The sequence below is a fragment of the Phaseolus vulgaris genome, chromosome 10, assembly GCF_000499845.2.
Source record: "Phaseolus vulgaris cultivar G19833 chromosome 10, P. vulgaris v2.0, whole genome shotgun sequence".
Taxonomy (NCBI): domain Eukaryota; kingdom Viridiplantae; phylum Streptophyta; class Magnoliopsida; order Fabales; family Fabaceae; genus Phaseolus; species Phaseolus vulgaris.
The window spans coordinates 10,514,575-10,534,771 of NC_023750.2; the positions used below are offsets into that span (position 1 = coordinate 10,514,575).

Here is a 20,197-nt window from a genome sequence, read left to right on the forward strand (position 1 = left end):
GTTTCAATGGCTCTAGTGATCCTAATGTATATTTAGATTGGGAGGCTAAGTGTGAACAAATATTTGAGACCCATAAGATCCTTGATGAGCACAAATATAAGCTAGCCACCTTAGAATTTAGTAATTATGCCAAAGAATGGTGGCGTACAATTGTAACGGACATTATGTATCGCAAGAAACCTCCCGTGGTTTCTTGGAATACTTTGAAAGAGTATATGCGCGCGAGGTTTGTTCCTCATTCTAGGAAGGAACACTTGTTGAAGTTCCAAAGGCTTCCTCAAGGACATAGGATGGTAGATGAATACTTTAAAGATTTTGAAACCACTTTGACTAAAATGAATATGCATGCTAATGAAAAGTCAAAGATAAAATGGTTTGTCCGTGGTTTAAGAAGAGATATTAGAGAATTTATAGAATTAAATGAGTACTCTTCTTTGAAGCAAGTGCTTCGCATAGCCATCAAGATGGAATTATATCTTTTGAAAACCACGTCTACAAAACAAGTTTCTACTACAAATTCTTCTACTCCTAAGTCACCTACCAAAACTTCCAATATAAAATGTTTTAAATGTTTAGGTTTTGGGCACATAGCTCTTCATTGTCCACAAAAAACCTTAATGACAAACAAGGTAAAACAAGACCTACCTCACCCACCTCCCTCACGTAAAAATGAAAAAGACAAAGAAAGCCAAGTTGACATGAGTCTTATCCTTTCACCTCCAAGGTGTTTTCCTTCCTTATCTTTTTCATTACCCAAGGTTTCTATTTCAACACCATCTTGGTTAAAAAGTGTTAGGGATGATTTCATACCTCCTCATGGTTTTCACCATTTAAGAGGCCTTTTTCCAAAAGATATCATCATTCCCAAACAAATTTTTCCAACTTGGTCGATTTATAGAACCTCCTTTTCTGAAATCCCATTGTTTACAAAAGCTAAGTCATGTTTGCCTTTTTCTTCCACTTTTAATTGTAAAACTAAACTGACTTTGTTATATGCAGGGATTCAGAATTCGTGGACGAATTCTCTCCAACTCGAGGAGTATGATGAGAATCAAATAAATGAGGCTTTTATTAATGAAGGGAGAGGTCATTCACCTACACATTTGAAGTTCTTCCTTCTAGTCTTTTCAAAATTAAAAAGAAGACATAAAATAAAGAGAGGATCAAGCCATAAAGCCAAAGAAGTCTACAAGCTTTCAAGAATAGGCTTCATTTAAATATCTCTCTTTATAGTTTCTTTTATAAATTTGTAAATAATATAGAATGTTTAAATACATAGTTTTTAGGAAAGGTGCTTAGAGGGAAACCTTAGATACCTCTTTTGTAAAAGCATCTTTAGGCATTAGTTTAGAATTTTCTAGAAGGTGACTCTTCATGCTTCACTTTAGGTGCTAGAAGTGAGTAGCATGCAAGGGACTTTTGGTTAGCTTGTTTTGTAAGCTTCATGACCAGCCCTTGCTCCTATAAAAGGAGGGCTTAGGTCCTTCATAATGCAGATTTGGAATTTGTAGTATCAAAACTCTCCCAAATTGGTGATTGAGTGTAGTGAGAACTTGTCTTCTCCTCTTCCTAGTCTCATCTTGAGTGCCTTGGTTCTCTCAAGTGGCGGCATTGCACACTTATCTTGGAGCCTTCACACTTCAAGTGGCGTGTTCATCAACCAAGAACTACAACCACATAAGTCCTCTTTCTTCTCCATCTTCTCATTCCATTTTCGTGCCTATTTGAATTCCTAAACATGTCTTAGGTTCCTTTCTTGCTTTCTATTCGGTGTTCTTGCTTATTTTCATGTTTCAATCGGTTCATCTTCTTTCTCCTTGGATTTGTTTGGTGCATTTCAGTTTTGAAGCATTTTAATCGGTTCATTTCATTTGTTATGCATTTTAATCGGTTCATTTGCATTTTTACATCTTTTAATCGGTTCAATTGGCAAGAAATGGGTCTTCCATGTGAGTTTGGTGTTTGGTGCAAGTTTTGGTGAGTTCTTGATTATAGAACCTTGATCCAATTCTATTAAAAGTGCCTAAGCTATCTCCAACTCAAGTTGATTCCTAAGAATGTCAAGAATCATTCATATTGTGCTATTGGAATCACATCATTAGCCTCCCATCCTAAGTATACATTGGGATCACTTTCACCACTAAAACTAGGAAGTTTTACATTTGGAGAACAAGGGCCAGCCACATGTTGGCGCCTCTCTTCATGGTGATGATGTCTTGGCCTTGGATTATCTTCATAATAACCATGGGAGTGCCTTGAAGAATGCCGACTAGGAGGAGGAGTTCTTCTCTCACGGTTTTGATGCATTTCTTCTCGGTTTAACTCCAAACTTTGGAGTCGTGCTTCCATCTTCCTTATCACCTCAAGATAGTGAGCATTGGATTGCTTGACATTCTTTAAGTTCTCATAAAGGGCTGCCTTTTGTGGGGAGCACGGTTTGGAGGACTCACCACTAGAGAAATGAGCCATGAGCCATGAGCAGAAAATACACAAAAACAGAAAACAAAACAGTGAAAGAAACTTGTTAGACCAAAAAAAAAAACAGTGAGATAGAGGTTGCTGGAAAATGCCCAAGAAAGCACTCAAACCACTCCAAGAAAATATTCTGTCCTCAACCAAGCCTTCCTTGTGGAATGGAGTAGCTTCAAGTGAAATATGTCACAGCAAACCAACTTACTTAAGAACAAGTCTCCACACAACTTTAAGAAGAACAAAAAGACAAGCAAGAAAAGGTGTAAACAATAAAAGCTAAACAAAAACAGAGAGCAATGTTTGACAAACTAGAAAGAATATGAATGAAAGACAATCAAGAAAATAAAGAACTCAATGAATAAAGAAGGCACACAAAAAGAGTCCTAAAGAAAAGTGCTAGAGTAGATTAAAGAAAACAGAAAACAGCTACTGGATTTTTTATTTTTTTTTTGTAAAGCAAACTGTGCTATGTTTACAGATTTAACTGTACCGATTGAAAGAGAACTGGAATGTGAAAAATTAACCACAGAAACTTCAATGTCTTATCTCAAAAATGGCACTGGAATGAGGTAAAAACAGTAAGCCAATTGAGAGAAATAAATTTTTCAAAATTGCTGCCCAATTACCGTATTCTTTTCGGCAGTATTGTACACTTTTCGTATTTTATTTATCATTTTTTGTGTACTTGGAATTTTTGAGTGATTCTTTTTTCTATGCTTTTGTAACACTTTGAAGTATGTAAATCCAAATTTTCACAAATTTCCTATGAGCCAATTAATTGCAGTAAATTGAAAACAGTAGCACGTTTGTAAGAAAACAGAGGAGCCTATTTAGGAATGAAAAACAGTATGATGAACTAGCAAAGACATAATGGAAATTGTGTAAAGGAACTTGTATAGAATGAAAATACAAGCATGAACTCAATATCTAAAAATGAAAATGCACAAAGGATCAAGCAATAAACTCAAAAACAGAAAGTAAACCAAAGCAAGAAACAATCAAAGCAATAAAAGTACTACTAGAAGTAATGACAATTATGGAATAACATGACTAAGACAAAACTTGACATGATTACAAAATTAAAAGACATAACAAGATATAACAACAAGTGAAAGGAAGCTTAAGGTCAGCTCTAGGAAGGAGAATGCCATTCCAAAAGAGCAGCCATACTCATATGAACAATGAGTGCTAGAATCCTTTTCACAAACACATGGTGTAACAAAGAAAACAGCAAGAAAAACTCAAAATAAATCCTAAAACAGAATGGTAAACAACTTGAATTTAAGAGCTCTTGAAATGTAAAGTGCAATACAACTCAAGAATTAAGCAAAAACAAGCCTAGACTCTAGATACCACATGATGTGAATGTAACTACAAGAACACATGATTCTTGACATTCTTAGGAGCAACTTGAGCTGGATTGAAAGGCACTTTACTTTAGAATTGGATCAATGTTCTAAATTCAAGAACTCACCAAAACTTAGCACCAACCAAGACTCATATGGAAGTCCATGTATTGTCAAATTGAATCAAACACAAGGAATGAAGAACAAGAATTAAAAACTGGACAGAATTGAAAAGCTAGCTACTGAACCAAATAGAATAAATGGAAACCAAGCTGAAAACAGAAATGTAAACGGTAGAAAAAATGAAGGAAAACACTAGGAAATTAAGCTACCAAATGGAAATTGAAGAAAAGGAAGAAGAACACTTATAGAAGAAGATGCTTGCTGGATTTTGAGAATTGGAAGAAGCCATTCACGCCACTTGGAACCTTGAACCAAGATAAGTGATGGAGTGCCACCACTTGAAGCTCACCATAGCTCACAAGATAAGGCAAAGAAGAGGAGGACTCAAAACTCACAAATTCTCTCCCAAATTGAGTATAGTCTCTCTACTATAAAATTCCAATCTGAATTGTGAAGGACCTAAGCCCTCCTTATATAGGAGTAAGGGCTGGTCATTTACATAGCTTATTCCCTAAGCTACCCAAAAAACTCCTAAGATCACACCCCCCTTACTAAGCTCACTCCCCAAGCTTCTAGAATTTGCTAAACTAAAGCCTAAAGATGCTTTTACAAAAGAGGTGTCTCATGTTTCCCTCTAAGCACCTTTCTAAACATTATTCTATATTATTTACAATTTAAAAGAAACTATAAAGAGAGATATTTAATATGAAGCCTATTATTTGAGAGTTTGTAGACTTCTTTATCTTTAGGCTTGATCTTCTCTTTGACTTCTTTTAATTTATGAGAAGACTAGAAGGAAGAACTTCAAATGTGTAGGTGAAAATCCTCTTCCTTCATTAATAAAATCCTCTCCTAGTGGATATCCATCATATTTGCACCACAAATAAAGCTATGCTTGATGGGCTTCTTGGAACATGTATAGATATGTTTCCCTTCCATCCGTAGCCTTGTCCCAATCTTCATCAACTCTCTTGGACATGGACCTTGTGGTTGGTCCTAGACGGCCTTGTGGTTGACCTTTATTTAGGGTGGTGCTTGCCCCTCTTCCATCAGTAGGCATAATATTTTTCTGTTATATATGCTTTCAGTTGAGATTATATTCTCGTGAGTGAAAGTTGTTAAAGGGATAACTATAAAAAGGGGTTGAGACCCCCGGAAAAGGTATGCTGTTTCTGAGTGCTGGAGACTGAAACTGATTATTATTTTGTACGCTCTCATTGACTTGATCGTCGGAGTGTGATCAACAAGTAGAGCCTCCTTTGTCTCAACGGAGCATTGTTCCAGTGCACCAACAGGACACAATCTAGAAGTGGAGCTTGCCCATCTAGTCAACCCGAGGTCAACCGGTGAGAACAACCGCCCTATCACGTTTCTTGTTGACCAGTAGAGATAAAGGGTACTCCTACTTCCAATGTCTTAAGAAGAACAAGCATTTTGCGTGGATTAGTGAATGAGAAGAAGCTTTCACCAAGTTGAAAAAGTACTTGGCCAATCCCCCTATTCTTGGCAAGCCAGTCCCAACAATTCCCATTCGTGCTTATTTTGCGATTACAGATTAGGCAATCAACTCGGTCCTCTTGCAAGATCAGGATAAGGTCCAGAAGCCAGTTTATTTTGTAAGCAAGGTGTTGCAGGGACTAGAGACTGGATACCAAGATATCGAGAAGGCTGCCCTAGTTTTCGTATTCGCAGCTCGATGGCTTTGCCATTATTTTCAAAGCTTTACCGTTATTGTCATAACCGACCTTCCCATATGTAAGGTCCTCCAAAAGCCTGATATAGCAGGTAGGATGGTCTGCTGGGCAGTTGAGCTATCCGAGTTTGACATAAGTATGAACCACGAGGGCCAATCAAAGGTCAAGTGTAAGCAGACTTTATGGTGGAACTTTCATCCAAGGACTTTCACCCTGATCATAATGACTTCCAATGGGTTCTTTCGGTAGATGGATCCTCCAACCAAAAAGCGGGTGGAGTTGAGGTCATTTTTGAAGGACCAAGCAGGCTCTTAATCGAGCAAGCCCTCAGGTTTGCGTTTAAAGCAAGCAACAATCAAGATGAGTACGATGCCTTGATAGCAGGGATGGTTCTAGCCAAAGAGTTGGGAGCTCATATTCTACTGTTGAAGAGTGACTCATTTCTCGTCACCGGGCAAGTCAGAGGCGAGTATCAGGCCAAGGACCTCTGGTACGTAAGGATCTTGATAGCAGTTTTCTCTACATTTGACCTTGTTCATGTTCTCAGAGAGCATAACTCCCGAGCAGACATGCTGTCTAAGCTAGCTAGCTTAGGGAAGGGAGGTCGACAGAGGATAGTGATCCAGGAGACATTGAAGTCACCTAGGACAACTGTAGAAGGATTTTCCGAAGACAACCACTTGGAGGTCTTACGGATAAGCTCGGGAAAAAGGAGAATGCATCGATCGATGATTCAAGAAACCCTAAAAGTCCTAAGAATAACCACCCATGGGTTATTGGGGGATGAGTTTCTTGAAGTTTTGCAGGTCATCACCATAAAGACTTGGATAACCCCTAAAGCGTTACCTTGTTGATAGGTTACTTCCCGCCGAGCTTGTGGAGGCCAAGATGATTAAGAAGAATGCAGGACGGTATACAATGATAGATGGAAACATTTTTCGTCACGGTTATACCCACCCGATCCTCACATGTGTAAATGTAGATAGGTGCGCTCGCATAATGGCTGAACTCCATGAAGGCATTTGCGGTAGCCACATAGGAGGACAAATTCTCTCATTGAAAGTCGTCCGAGCTGGGTATTATTGGTTGACGATGAAGAAGGATTGTATAAGATATGTCCAACGTTGTGAGAAATGCTAGAAGCACGCTGATTGGTGCCATGCACCAGCCGAGGAGCTACGATCGATTTATAGCCGATGGACCTTCCATACATGGGGAATAGACATTTTAAGCCTTTTCTGCTTTGGCAATACGTCATATGAAGTACCTCATTGTGGCCATTGAATACTTCAACAACTGGATTGAAGTTGAGCCAGTTGCACAAATAACTGCTCATGAGGTCTAGTATTTTGTGTGGAAGAACATTATTTTTCATTTTGGGATTCCGAGGCACCTAGTGTCTGACAACGGAACTCAATAGTTGGGCAAGCTATGTTCGGAGCTCGGGATAAAGCAGGTGTTCGCTTCGGTTGAACAGCCCTAGACGAATGGCTAGGCTAAGTCAACTAACAAGGTCTTACTAAGGGGGTTGAAGAGGAGATTAGAAAAGGCAAAGGGAACTTGGTCAGAAGAATATCCTAGAATCCTGTGGTCATATCACACCACCCCTCAATCGACAACCAAAGAGACACCTTTCAATTTGGTATATAGGTCAGATGCCATGATACCAGTGGAGATACAAGAGAATTCTCCCAGGTTCCAAATCTTTGTTGTTGAAGAATCTAATGAAGGAAAGAAGGTGAACCTACATTTGTTGGACGAGGTGCGTAATGATGCTCGTATCAACTTGTTGGCATTAAAGAGAAGGGTGGAGTTAAAGCACAAGACCAAGACAAAACCTTAGTAGTTCAAGGTTTCCGACTTGGTGATGTGAAAGGCCCACCCCTACCAGCTGTTGAACAAGCTATTTCCAAAGTGGACTAGCCCGTTTCACGTAGTTGAGGTGCTCAGAAAAGGAGCATATAAGTTGGAAACCCTGGAGGGGGGAGCCATCCCACAAATGTGGAACATGGCCAATCACAAGTTTTACTTCAGTTAAAACATTTCTTTTTTATGCTTTTCTTTTGAACAATATGATGTTTTAGGTGATTCTCTTTTTCCCTTGAAGGGATTTTTAACGAGGTCACCTAGTGATAAATTTGTTCTCAAAAGATGGTACATTAGTTTGATTGAATATCGTTGATGTAGCACATGGTAAGTTGACCTGGCTCGGCGTAAGTACGCCTACCTGAGCATAAGCGCCCTATGAGATTAATTTATTTGTTGATTTACTTGAGTTAGTACATGGTAAGTCGACCTAGCTCGACGTAAGTGCGACTACCCGAACATAGACGCTCTGTGAGATAAATTCATTTGTTGATTTACTTGAGTTAGGACATGTTAAGTTAACCTAGCTCGACGTAAGTACGTCTACCCGAGCATAGGCGCCCTGTGAGGTTAATTTGTTTAACGATTTACTCAATTTACTGCATGGTAAGCCGACCTAGCTCATCGTAACTGCGACTACCCGAGCATAGGCTCCCTGTGAGATAAATTCATTTGTTGAATTAGCTAATTTAGCACATGGTAAGACATCCTAGCCCAGAGTGAATAGATTCACCTGAGTATAGGCGCCCTGTGGAATGGGTTTATTAGATTTAATTTGACACATCGTAAGACGTCCTAGCCCGGAGTGAATAGAGTCATCCGAGTATAGGCAGCTTGTGGAGTGGGTTTATTAGATTTAGTTTGGCATATGCTAAGATGATCTAACTCAGAATGAATAAAGTTATTCTAGTGTAGGTGCCCTGTGATGAGAAGTTTACTTGTTCTGGTATATGGTGAAAATGACCGAGCATGGGATAGGTGCAACTACCTAAATAGACACCCTATGAAGTAAGGCACCATTTCTTTCTTTAGGTTCTCTATCTCGCCCAGAAGCTTGTCCTTCTCTTTGGATAGGGCCAGTGCCTCTTGGGTCTTCTCAGTATAGAGATGCTCAGCTTTTTTGAAGCAGGCCGTTAAGTTGGTTGATCTCTATCTGAAGGCAGTCCATTCCTTGGCGGAGCTCCATGATCTCCTTTTTTGCGGTCTTTGGACTCTTTGTGATCTTGCGCTTTGTCATCAGCCAGGCAGACCAAGGCAAATGCTTAACTGAATAACTTCAAGGAGTCATGACGAAGGAAGTCTTCGTCATGGACTGTTAACATGTTTTTGTCTTCGTGGGGAAGAAAGAAAGCCTTACCATGAGCAAGGACGTCAAAGTCAGCATCCCAAAAGCTTTTTCTGCATGAGCTTTCAGCCTCACACTCTTGGATGGTAACGACCTCCTGGTGTGGAGCTTGACCATTCGAGTTGGAGTGTTCGGGAGGGGGAACTTCCTCTTGCCTTTTTTTCTTGAAAACAAGGTCCGAGTTGGTTTGCTCGTCCTAGTCAGATTGAACTGGAGCAACCTCAACAAGGGCATTCCTTTTTGGTGCCAACGAATCCTTGCTCATGCTAGCAGCTGCTCTCATCTTTCTAACACACTCAACCATCTCTGCTTTTCCAATGTTGGATAACATTCTTTCTGCGAAAAAAAGGCAAGTAAGTGGTTAATGAAAGTGATATAAGTACCTTTACAACCTTCAAGCTTGTAAAAAAATTCACATATACCCTGGTCTTTTGCAGACAAATCCTCCAAGTGCCAGTAGAGTCGGATCTCCTGTTAAAGCTTGGACCTTAACAAATTTACCTTTGAAATTTTTGTATGAGGGCTGGAAGAGGGTAAGCAAACCTATCCTAGAGGAACCATTTAGGAACGCCCACAGTTTACTACTCGTGTGCTTAGCCTCGAAGAAATAAAGAAAAACTTCCACAGGTGGTGAGATGCCAACTGTGAACACAAAATAATAAAAGCTCGGATGAATGCCCAACTATTTGGACGTAGCTGGGCAGAGCTACATTGAGCTCGCTCAGTAGCTCCTTTTCAAAAATGGGTAGGGGAAGACGAAGGAAAACCTTCTTGAAAAAAATGGTGTAAAAGTAGCAAAATGGACCATCGGGGTCCGACGACTCGCCCCAGCAGATAGGTTCACCCTCCCTACACTCCACAATTTTAACACGTCCCTCGTATTTTTTACTCATGGTACACCCGTTTTCTCTCAACTCCCCGGGACATAAATGGGTTGTGTAATAAGAAACCTCTTTTAAAAGCTCTTTTTAGGCTCAGGGATACATTGAACCATAATCCATTGCAGATATAGCTAGAACACAAGAATAAACACAAACAAAATACAAGCACAGTTCAGGCCAGGCAGAGAAAGCGGAAGAAAATAAGATTACAGTTCAGACAATGCAATCAGTAAGATGAACATATAATTGTCAATAGGAATTAGTGGAGAAAAATACCTGGTGCGACGGAGGTGGGTGATAGCTCGACGATGAGAAAAAGTGTGAAGAAAGCTTTTGAATTAAGAGAAGTTCTGGGAGTAAGAAGTGTCGTGTAACGAGTGAAGGAAGAAGAAATGGTGTTTTCATTATTTGAAAGAAGGAGATGAAGCGGAAAAGCTTCCTCATCTTTGATGCATGTGCCACGTGGAGACTCCAGATTTAGTGTGGTGGGATGTCTCATCGGGAAACGCTTCGATAAGTACGCCTCACCTACCCTCTGCGAAAGTGTCACGTTAGTTGGCAACGCTGGAAAGACTTTTCGCCTAGCCAAGCTCGGCTTGAGCTTGGGGGGGCTTTTGTATTGGCTAGGAGTGCTTGGGACCTTGGTCTAAGCGTTTAGGTCAGCTCAGTTTTTGGGCAAGTATGGTCCCAAAGGGTAGGCCATGAGCTCAACCTAGATGTTGCTAGACAACTCGAAAAAGATAATTAAAATAGAAGGAATAATGTGATTGTTTATAATACATACGCTAATTAAATACCAATAAAAGTTGTTGGGAATAAAGTAGTTAGCACCAGAGAATAAAGGTGCACGTAAACAGTATGTTTTTCTGTTATGATTATATGCTTTTTGTTGAGATTATATTCTCCTTGTTGAAATATTGCTCTGTTGAGATTGGAGAAAACCGTTGAAGGGATATCTATAAAAGGGGCTTGAAACCCCAAGTAAAGGTGTGTTGTTTCTGACATACTTGAGACTGAAACTGATTTGATATTTTTGAATACTCTCACTGACTTGATCGTCGGAGTGTGATCAACAGGTAGAGCCTCCTTTGTCCCAGTGGAGCACCAAGTACCTTGAAACACTAATTGGAGACAAATCAGAAAAAGAGCTTGCCCATTCAATCCATCCGAGGTCGACCGATGAGAACAATAGGTAATTCGGATCAATCCTGGGCACGTCGGCTGACGACCATGCAAAAACATTCATGTTCCTGGAAATCACTTATGTTATCTTTTCCTCCACCTCTTTGGGAAATGAAGCTCCGAGCTTGAACTTCTTCCCATTTATCTCTATTTCTCTAACCTCCCTAGCTGGTCTCCTTCCCCATGGGGGACGTGATTTATCTCAATTGCAGGTTCTCCGTGAGTGGTAGCCACCATATACGTACCTCTTTTGTTCCTCAGGCTACTTTCGTAGCACTTCCGAGCTATATTCTGGTCTACTTTCATAATGATGACTTTCCCTTCTGGCGAGGGTAGTTTTACTTTCATATGATAGGATGAGGGGACCGTTTTCAGTTGGTTCAGGGATGGACGCCCTAAGAGCAGGTTATATAAAGAGGGTGCATTAACTACAATGTACCTTATCACAATGGTCGCAGCTGCATGCTCATCCAAAAGGTTGTTCGGAGGTCAGCGTACCCTCAAACCTCCACTTGATCGCTTGTGAACCCTACCAAGCAACCCTCATAAGGTCATAGCTGGTCCAATGGGATATGTAATCCCAGGAACGTCTCCCAATACATCACATCGGTCGAGCTCCCCTGATCCACAAGGATTCTATGCACAATTTGACTCATGGTGATGATCGACATGACAATAGGGTTGTCCTCGTGAGGAAACACGTCCTCAGAGTCTGAGGCTGCAAAACATAGAGAGGGGACCGTGATAGACTCAGACTTCCTGGCTTCCACATTTCGGTTGTAAAGTTTTCGGCTAGATGTCGAGGTTCCCCCTCCATAGAATCCTCCAAAAATGGTGTTAAAATCTCCTAGGATCGGTGTCTCGTGGTCTTTTTCCTTTATTGCGTCTCCCCTCTTTTCTCTTTCCGTATCTTCATCGATACATATGGTTAGATGCCCTTCACTTACCAACTTCTTTAATTGGTAGGCCAACATGAGGCATTTTTTGGTGTCGTGACCTCGAGCGCGGTTGAACTCGCATCAGTCGTCTCTTTGTCCGTCCAACACTCGGTCTGTCCTCTTTGAAAAAGCAACCTTTTTGCCACACTTTCTTTGGTGATGAGGGATTTGTATGAAACTCAAAACCTCGGCTTGGGTACCTCTCCCTTTGTTCCTTCTTTGGTGTCACCTTTTCTCACTACGTAAGGGATGTATCTCTGGTTGTAGCGCCGATTCATGGATGTATCGGTATTCCTTGAGCGATGGTCTCGCCCGTTCTCCTTGTACCTCCCCCTGCTTGGGCTGTCAATTGTTGTTTTTTACTATTACAACCTCCACTACTTCTGTGTGGGAGACAAATTGTTTCCTGACCTCGTCCATGGATTCAACCCGATTTCGAATGAGGGAGTCACTAAAAGGGCTTGCCCACATGCCTTTTACGAAAGCGGTAACGACCATCTCCTTGTTTGGTGTTGGGAGTTGAACTAAGAAGGCGTAGTAACGATTTAGATAGTTTTTCAAAGATTCGCCCTCCCTTTGTTTGATATGAAACAGGTTGGGTAGTCGAACGGGGTCGCCTTTGTTGGTTGAGAACTGCTATTTGAAGATTCGCGAAAACTCTTGGAACGACGTTATATGTCCATCCGGGATGTTGCTAGTGGAAGGTCATTCCCATGAATGTTCCCATGAGCATCTTACAACGAATAGCATCTGAACCGCCTGATATGATCATCTGGGTCCTAAACGCCTTTATGTGACTCTTAAGGTCCTCCACTCCTGTAGAAGGAGTCATCTTCGGGGTAAGAAATTCCGGCGGGATGGGCCCGTCCATTATTTTCCTAGAGAAAGGCTGAGGATCATCCCTTCAAGACGGATCCGAAGAGTGGACATTTCACCTTTGTTGTTTGTGCATGGTCCTCCACAACTCTTTATTAGCCTTTTGTAGCTCCTCATTTACCCGTGCAGTTTCTTCCATCATCTTACGGTATGCTTTTACTTCCCTTAGGAGATGATCTTGGTGGGCTCGGGCTTTCTCTCTCTGCCACTCTTGTTCAGCTCGGGCCTCGTCCCTCAATTGCGCCTGCTCAGCTCGTGCCTCTTCTCTAAGCCGATCACGCTCGACCCGAGCCTCCTCCCGGAGACGCTCTTGTGCAGTTTGTAATTCTTCTCGAAGGCGGTCTTGCTCCCTACGATGATTCTCATTAGCTTGTTGGAGGACTCTCGTCGTCTCCTTAATTTGTTGCAACATGGGGACGTCATCTCCGTCAGGCACCTAAGTTCCTTGTCTCGTGTTTCTCATCTCGTGCATTGGTGTGGATGAACTCGTGTTGGTAGCTAGAGGGATCAATTTTATCTTTCCCACGGTGGGCGCCAAATGTTCTTGCTGACTGACCTGGGTCGACCAATAATGGTGGTTATTATCTCACTTTGTCTTTGTCGCAAATTCCAACGGAGGGTGCTCCACCTGTTGATTACACTCCGACTATCAAGTCAGTGAGAGCACTTATATATTAGAATGTAGTGTAAAAAGCCTAGAATCCACTTACCTGGTGGATAGGGTCTCAGGGCCCTTTTATAGTAGTCGTCAAGCATTGGTAACTGCATACTTTATCTGTTAACATTCTCCCTTATATTTTGGAGTTATATCTTTATAGAGTATCGTCTCTCACTAGGTCTCTTTTCTTTCTCCTCTTTCAAACGGCTAACTGAATCAGATAAAATACATCTTTGGTGTTTGGGCCATGTTAATTTTACCAAAAAAGAATGTTCGTTTGGAGATAATGGGTCTTATCATATTTGGGCCAATTTCTAGAATTATGGTTTGCTCAACATGTACCACTCTGACTGATCGGCCAGAGACCCATATGTTTGGACTATGGCATAACACGCCTAATTGGGTCGTAGGCCGAACATGCCGAACAATACAGTTTATAAGAAGGGAACCTTAATTAAACAATGTAGTTATTCTCCTAACCTAGCAACTTTTTCATTTTCAGCATAAAAAATTAATCAAACCCAGTTATTCGGTTATTTTTATATTTCTTTACAAACTAATTGTAATAATTGTTTACTCGTTCAACATGTTCTTAGTTATTAACTATCAGAATATATATATACCAAGTTCACAATGGTATCATAGTTAGATAGTGTTTTAAATTGAATTCAATTACATAAAAGAACTTTTTATGGATATCTTATTTAGAGATGATCTTTCTTAAGATATTGTCACTTACTAAATCTGAGTATTCCTTTCAACAAAAATTTAAGTATATATTATAAGGAATTAGATTTTTTTTTGTTCAACACAATCTCTATTAAAACACAAATAAAGTATAGATTTGGAGTAAAAATGGCTTCCAATGTGCTAACCTTAAACAAAGACACTCTTAATATATAGTTAGCAACTTGGCTTTTGAATGTTGATGGATTAGGTAAGAGAGTGGTCCAAAACAAGATACGAGTCAGAAATTGCTTGCACAAGATCTTCAACTTGAAATTTTTAAAATGGCATGCTTCCAGCTCCTTCATCTTTGTCCCACCTTTTCTGGTTGTCCACCCACTTTTTTCTTCTTCTTCCTCTTCTTCTAATTGTCAAGTATCAATGACTTTGTTTACCAATGTCATGAGATTCATGAGATCAATCACACAACCTTTGTCTATGATCAATGTCATCCCCATGACAGGCTAGATAGATACCAACTTGGATCTTCAAAGGTTAAAATACAAATTAAGTAATGATTGATTAAGAGAAAAGCTTCATGTTATCAATTAATGGTAGATTATTATATGTTTGAAACTTATTATTATTTAACTACTTTAAGAGTCTTATAAAAAATGTTATAAAATTAGTTAATAATTTAACTTATACTGACAATATTACCAAATTTAAGCTTTTCAATTACTTTACCTTATTTTAAGTTAATTGTATTTTTATAACATTTGATTTTTATCAAATGTGTACAGGATCACAGAAAGCTATTAGTAGTATTTTGAATTTATTTGTTTTTTTTAATAAAAACTACATTAAAGCGTAAAATGGACAAAATTAGGTGATTATAATGAAAATTAGTTTTTTCTTAAAGGCTAACTTTTAGTGCATCCCTTCCGGGACTAATTTTTATTTAAAATATCTTTCATGCCAAGTTTTAATGCTATATTTTAGTGTGCATAAATTAAGGAATATTCAATTAGTTTAAAATATTAATATATTTATTTAATTAAAATATCCTTATTTCTTATAAGATGTAAATGTAACTTATTTCTTTTGTTGGAGTGTTTAAATAAGTTGTGGATAGAAATATATTTGAAAATGAGAGTTGAAATTTGTAAAACATTAGTTAATTTAGAATAAAAAAAGTTAAAACATCAATATATAATTTTATAATAAAGTATTGTAATAAGAATTTAATTTTAATTAAAAATATATGTTACACCTGTATTTTATTTCTCTTAAATAGTCTTACATCTTGCACTTTTGTAATAAATTAATCCCCTAATAAAAAGCAGCTGTGTGAATGAATGAAGAAGGTATTAGTGAGTGGGTAGCTAGTTAATGCTGTCTGCTTCATGCTTAACTTTTAGTTAAACACTGACACTGATCAGCCACCAACTAATAAAAGGTACGAAACCCTCTTAATCTTACTCAATTGCTGTTTAATATTAATCTTTATTTGTCTGAAAGCTGACAAAAGAGATTCATCTACTTGATATTTGATTAATAATTTCTCTCTGCACCTTATTCCCAACCTTAACTAGGACCAGACCTTTAAGGAAAGAAAAACAATACTAGTAAATGGTAGATGATTGACCTTTCATAAACTATCAAACCAACCCATATCAGCCAGGTGGTGGCATGGTTTTGAAATTTTCAATGATACCTGGATTCAACCAATTAAGGAAAGTTGTGAGAAGTTACCTTCTTAATTTAATCAAATACTATATATATATTTGACACATAACTCAGGATGTGACTATGTATCGAACAATTCTTCAACCTCAAAACATTTTTTATTCTACTTGGTTCGCAATCAATAGGTAGCAATAGGTAAGAAGTTTATGGTTAGAGGAAATGTTTCATGTCTATAAAAAAGGTTGAGAGACCCATAAAATATATTTTTTAATTTATTTATTCTATATGAGATACAATTTTAAAATTAACTACTAGTTTTATATTATATTATTTAAAAAATAAAGATATCAAAATATATATTGTATATTATTAATGTTTATGAATAATATAATTTTAGTAGTTAATTTTAAGGTCGTATCCTATGTGATTTACAACTTGCTCCTCAGTTAAATTTACAACATTTTTTATTCTACTTGTCATTCTATTTGACTACTACTTGTTCCACATTTAAATTTAGCTAAGAATTATTTTCTGTTAATGTTTTAATTTACTTTTTTTGAATTAATCATCTGACTTCATTTTTAAATTTGAATTGTCATTTACTATAACACAATATAAATTTATATTATAATATTTTTTATTTAATTATCATTATAAAGAGATGCTTTTGGGACATATATTTTTTTATAATTTTATTCAAAATCTAAATTATTTAAATATTAAGGTATATATATCAACATATTTTATGGTCTTATAAAATAAAAAAATTTAAACTTATATCTTTAGTTATAATGATGCAATAAAGTTGTCTTAAAAAATTAGTAGTTTTAGAAAATATTATAAAATCAAGCGTATAATACTTTTGGTAAAAAATATTATTTGGTTTTAAAAGAAAAAATAAATGCTACTAAAAGCTCATTTTACTGTTGCAATAAACCCATCAAACTATTTTTTAATATAACTCCACTAGAGAGAGAATAGAGAAATTTATTATGCATGATGTAGACCGAGTATTTGAAAACAACCTAACCTATGAACCTCTACACTTCACCAGTTAGGAAGGATTTTCTAGCAATGACAAAATCAATTATATCGATATAGTAATCCATTATATGAGATAAACAACACAAAAAACCAAGTGTAGGAGTATGGGAGATATGCACACTGCTGCCAAAACTTTGGACTGGAGCGGTGTTAACAAGGGATAATGCTTGAAATGGCAGGGACGTTATGCACAATTTTCTGCTTGCTGTATGGAACTGCTGAAGCTGTTTTCTTTCCCTATTTGATTTTGGGGATGGGAGAAGATCTCTAGATGGAGTAATGCAGTGGATATGGTAAAACCATGACAGCAATTGAGTAAAAAGATCAAGATTCAGCAAGTGGTGATATATTCTAACTACATTTATGTTTATTACGAAGTGTACTTTAAGTCTAACTCAAGTCGAGAGTGACAGTTCGTGTCTGAGATAATATATTATGGTAGTCCAATAACGACCTGATAGTGAGTGGCTTGATAAACCCAACAAACCCTCGAGATATGTTCGAAATGATTTTAATACTATATTACGAGATAGACTTTAAATCTAACTCAACTCCATAAAATCGACTCATCTCATTTATATTTGCTTAGCTTATATAATATGAAAATTTTTAATCTCTAGTTGGGATTCCAACAATATAACAATATATATTTGGAGTGGCTTTTGTACATGCAGCAGTAAGAGTGAGTGGATTTTTGTGTAGTACCAATGTTGGTGGTAGAGATTCTGCATATTGAGTTGGTCTTGGTGCCGATAAACTTGTTTTCCCTTTAATACAAGTTAATGGTGTGATAAGAGAAACAATTTTTTTTTTATAAAAATTGAAGTATCTTTAAAATATTTAATTTATTTATTATTGATAAAAAAAACATATTTTTAATACATTTTTGTAACTCTCATGTAACAAACTAGACAAGTTCTGTCACTTCTTCATATCTCCTTCTAAATACCAAAATTAAACAATTAACAAACATATGAATCTCACGTTTTACGTAAGCATTATATGTTGATCTAAATTAAATTTAAACTTTTTAATTAAAGTTTGGAGTTTCATTCTTATAAATAAGTAAAAAATCTTACTATAAGTACCTGATTAAATTCCCTGTACGTAGCTGATTAAATGCATATTGTAGACTTAAATAATGATTTACTCTTGATTTGTTAAGAAATACTAAAACAAACAAAAAAACACTATAAGATATTAGATACTTAGATATTTTGTCTCACTTCACTTATGATTTATTCAACTTGTTTATTTCAATTTAATTTGGGATTTCTTTTAATTCACACTGCTTCATAATTATAATTAAGTTTCTAACATGTGATAATAAGAGTAAAATAATAAAAATAACTACAATTACATTTATATGAATAATTTTACAAACTGGTGGATCCTACATTCAAAAAAGGGGGAATATGGTAAACACAAGAAGTTACAAACCAATGCAGTTTCTTGAGGAGGTGACTCCACCATCCACAACAAGATTATGACCACTAACATACTTGGATTCATCACTAGCAAGATAGAGTGCAGCCTCAGCAATATCTTTGGCTCTTAGAGTTTGTCCTTTCAAGTTGGCAAGCCCTCTAACAAACCCCTCCATTTTCTCCACCTCCTCTTGAAATGGCAACCCAAAATTGATTCCCTCATCATCACCCTCTTCCCCATCACAGCCACCACTTCTCCAAGCATTCACAAGCATGTTGGTGGCAACTCCAAAGGGGGAAATACAATTCACCCTTATTCCATACCTCCCCAACTCACAAGCAGTGTTCTTGGTTAACCCCACAATGGCATGCTTTGAGGCAGTGTAAGCATGTGGGCCAAGCCCCCCCATGACCCCAGCAACACTAGCAGTGGAAATGATGCACCCAATCCCCTTAGGAATCATGGCCCTTGCAGCGTGCTTGATCCCCAAGGCCATGCCCTTCACGTTCACCTGCATCACACGGTCGAACTCGTTGGGGTCAAAGTTCAGAATGCTTTTGTTCTTGGACTGGTTCCCCAACACCCCTGCATTGTTGAACATTATGTCCACTTGACCGTACCGAGAAACTGTTGAACTCACCAAATTTTCAACCTCTTCTTCCACGCTAACATCGCAGTGCACGTACGTGGCTGAAGGGGCCAAGGTCTCCGCCAGCATCGTGCCAAGTGCATCCTCAACATCCGCTATCACTACCCTTGCACCGTTCTTCACGAACACTCGCACCGTTGCTTCACCAATCCCTCTCGCACCCCCTGTTACGATAGCAACCTTTCCCTCCAACCTACCACATAACATCAAACAGTTTACAATCATATCAACAGTTTCTTCAAAAATTTCATAAATTTAAGTTTTTCCCCCCTCAAAAGTACATTTACAATTTTTACTTCCATTAATTGTAAATTATTCCTATATAACACAATCTTAAAGAAAATAATGTAAGAATACTTCAGAGTTCCCGATAAAAGGTCCTAATTACAATGATTATAGTCAGAAAGAGAAGTACCATGGTCTCTATGGTTTGTAACTCTTTCAGAAGTTTACAATGCAATGTACAATTAGATTTGTCAACAAAATGTTCAGATTGTTCATAATTGGTAAACTTAAGTTAAAGGTAGTGATTCGCTTTGTGGGGTGGCATGATTTTTCTTCATTTTGGAGGAAAACAGAACAAATTGAGGATAAGGGACTATACGTTTCCAATATAACTCTCAAAACTTCCCTTTTAGCCAAAAGCATGCCAGCATTTTAAATAGCTATTTTTTTTATGTGTAAGAAAACAAAACTAAAAATGCACAAAGAGAAGGGAAGATTTTTTTTTTCCATATTGAAAATAGTACCTTCTTGGTGAAGATGAAAAACTGCTTTCTCTTGAAAGGATAGGAACTGCATGAAGGGGAGTTTCAGGCATTACTTCAGCTGCACCCATGGTAGTGGCTGAGTATATAATGAGGGCAATGGAGAGAGAAGCAGAGAGAGACAGAGGAGGCAGAGGCTTACAGAACAAGTGCAGTTAGAATGGAAAACAAGGGTATTTATACATGAAGAGATTTTGATTTTTGAGGTTGTATTGGTTGGGGTTACATTATTTTCAAACCAAGAATAATATTTATATATTTCCATACTACTTTAGTTCTATCTCTTTTGACTCATTTTTTTATAACATCACATTATTTTTGCATATTGCAGTTGTTTATTTCTGTCTTTCTTTCACTTTATTATGTCCTAAAATAGTGTAAGAATAACATTTTTCATTTCCAAATTTGTGTTTGGTTTTTTATCAGGTTATTAAAAAACCATTGATTTTGTTTTTTAGATCTTTGTTTCCTGTTGCCAGCCAGGACTTATTTCCAAGTATGCAGGACCAATAATACAATTTTTTTCCCTATAAACCCTAGGTGTACAACACTACGACCCTATGAAAATAAATA

The 20,197-nt window shown here is 37.8% G+C and overlaps 1 protein-coding gene across 1 annotated transcript; it reads right to left on the bottom strand.

Annotated features, from left to right (window-relative positions):
• Positions 1 to 18,101: 18,101 nt before the first annotated feature.
• On the bottom strand, positions 18,102 to 19,771 carry LOC137819599 (short-chain dehydrogenase reductase 2a-like). Its single transcript, XM_068623495.1, has 2 exons — positions 19,607 to 19,771; positions 18,102 to 19,050 (listed from the first exon to the last, which is right to left on the bottom strand). Exons 1-2 carry the CDS (start codon positions 19,693 to 19,695, stop codon positions 18,213 to 18,215), a joined length of 927 nt encoding a protein of 308 aa, XP_068479596.1. The 5' UTR covers positions 19,696 to 19,771; the 3' UTR covers positions 18,102 to 18,212.
• Positions 19,772 to 20,197: the final 426 nt, after the last annotated feature.

Excerpts from the sequence above, each read along its gene's own strand:
- LOC137819599 (XM_068623495.1), bottom strand. The coding sequence starts at position 19,695 with ATGGGTGCAGCTGAAGTAATGCCTGAAACTCCCCTTCATGCAGTTCCT. Across the intron at positions 19,051-19,606 it reads TTTTCATCTTCACCAAGAAG|GTTGGAGGGAAAGGTTGCTA; the intron begins GTACTATTTTCA and ends GTTATGTGGTAG.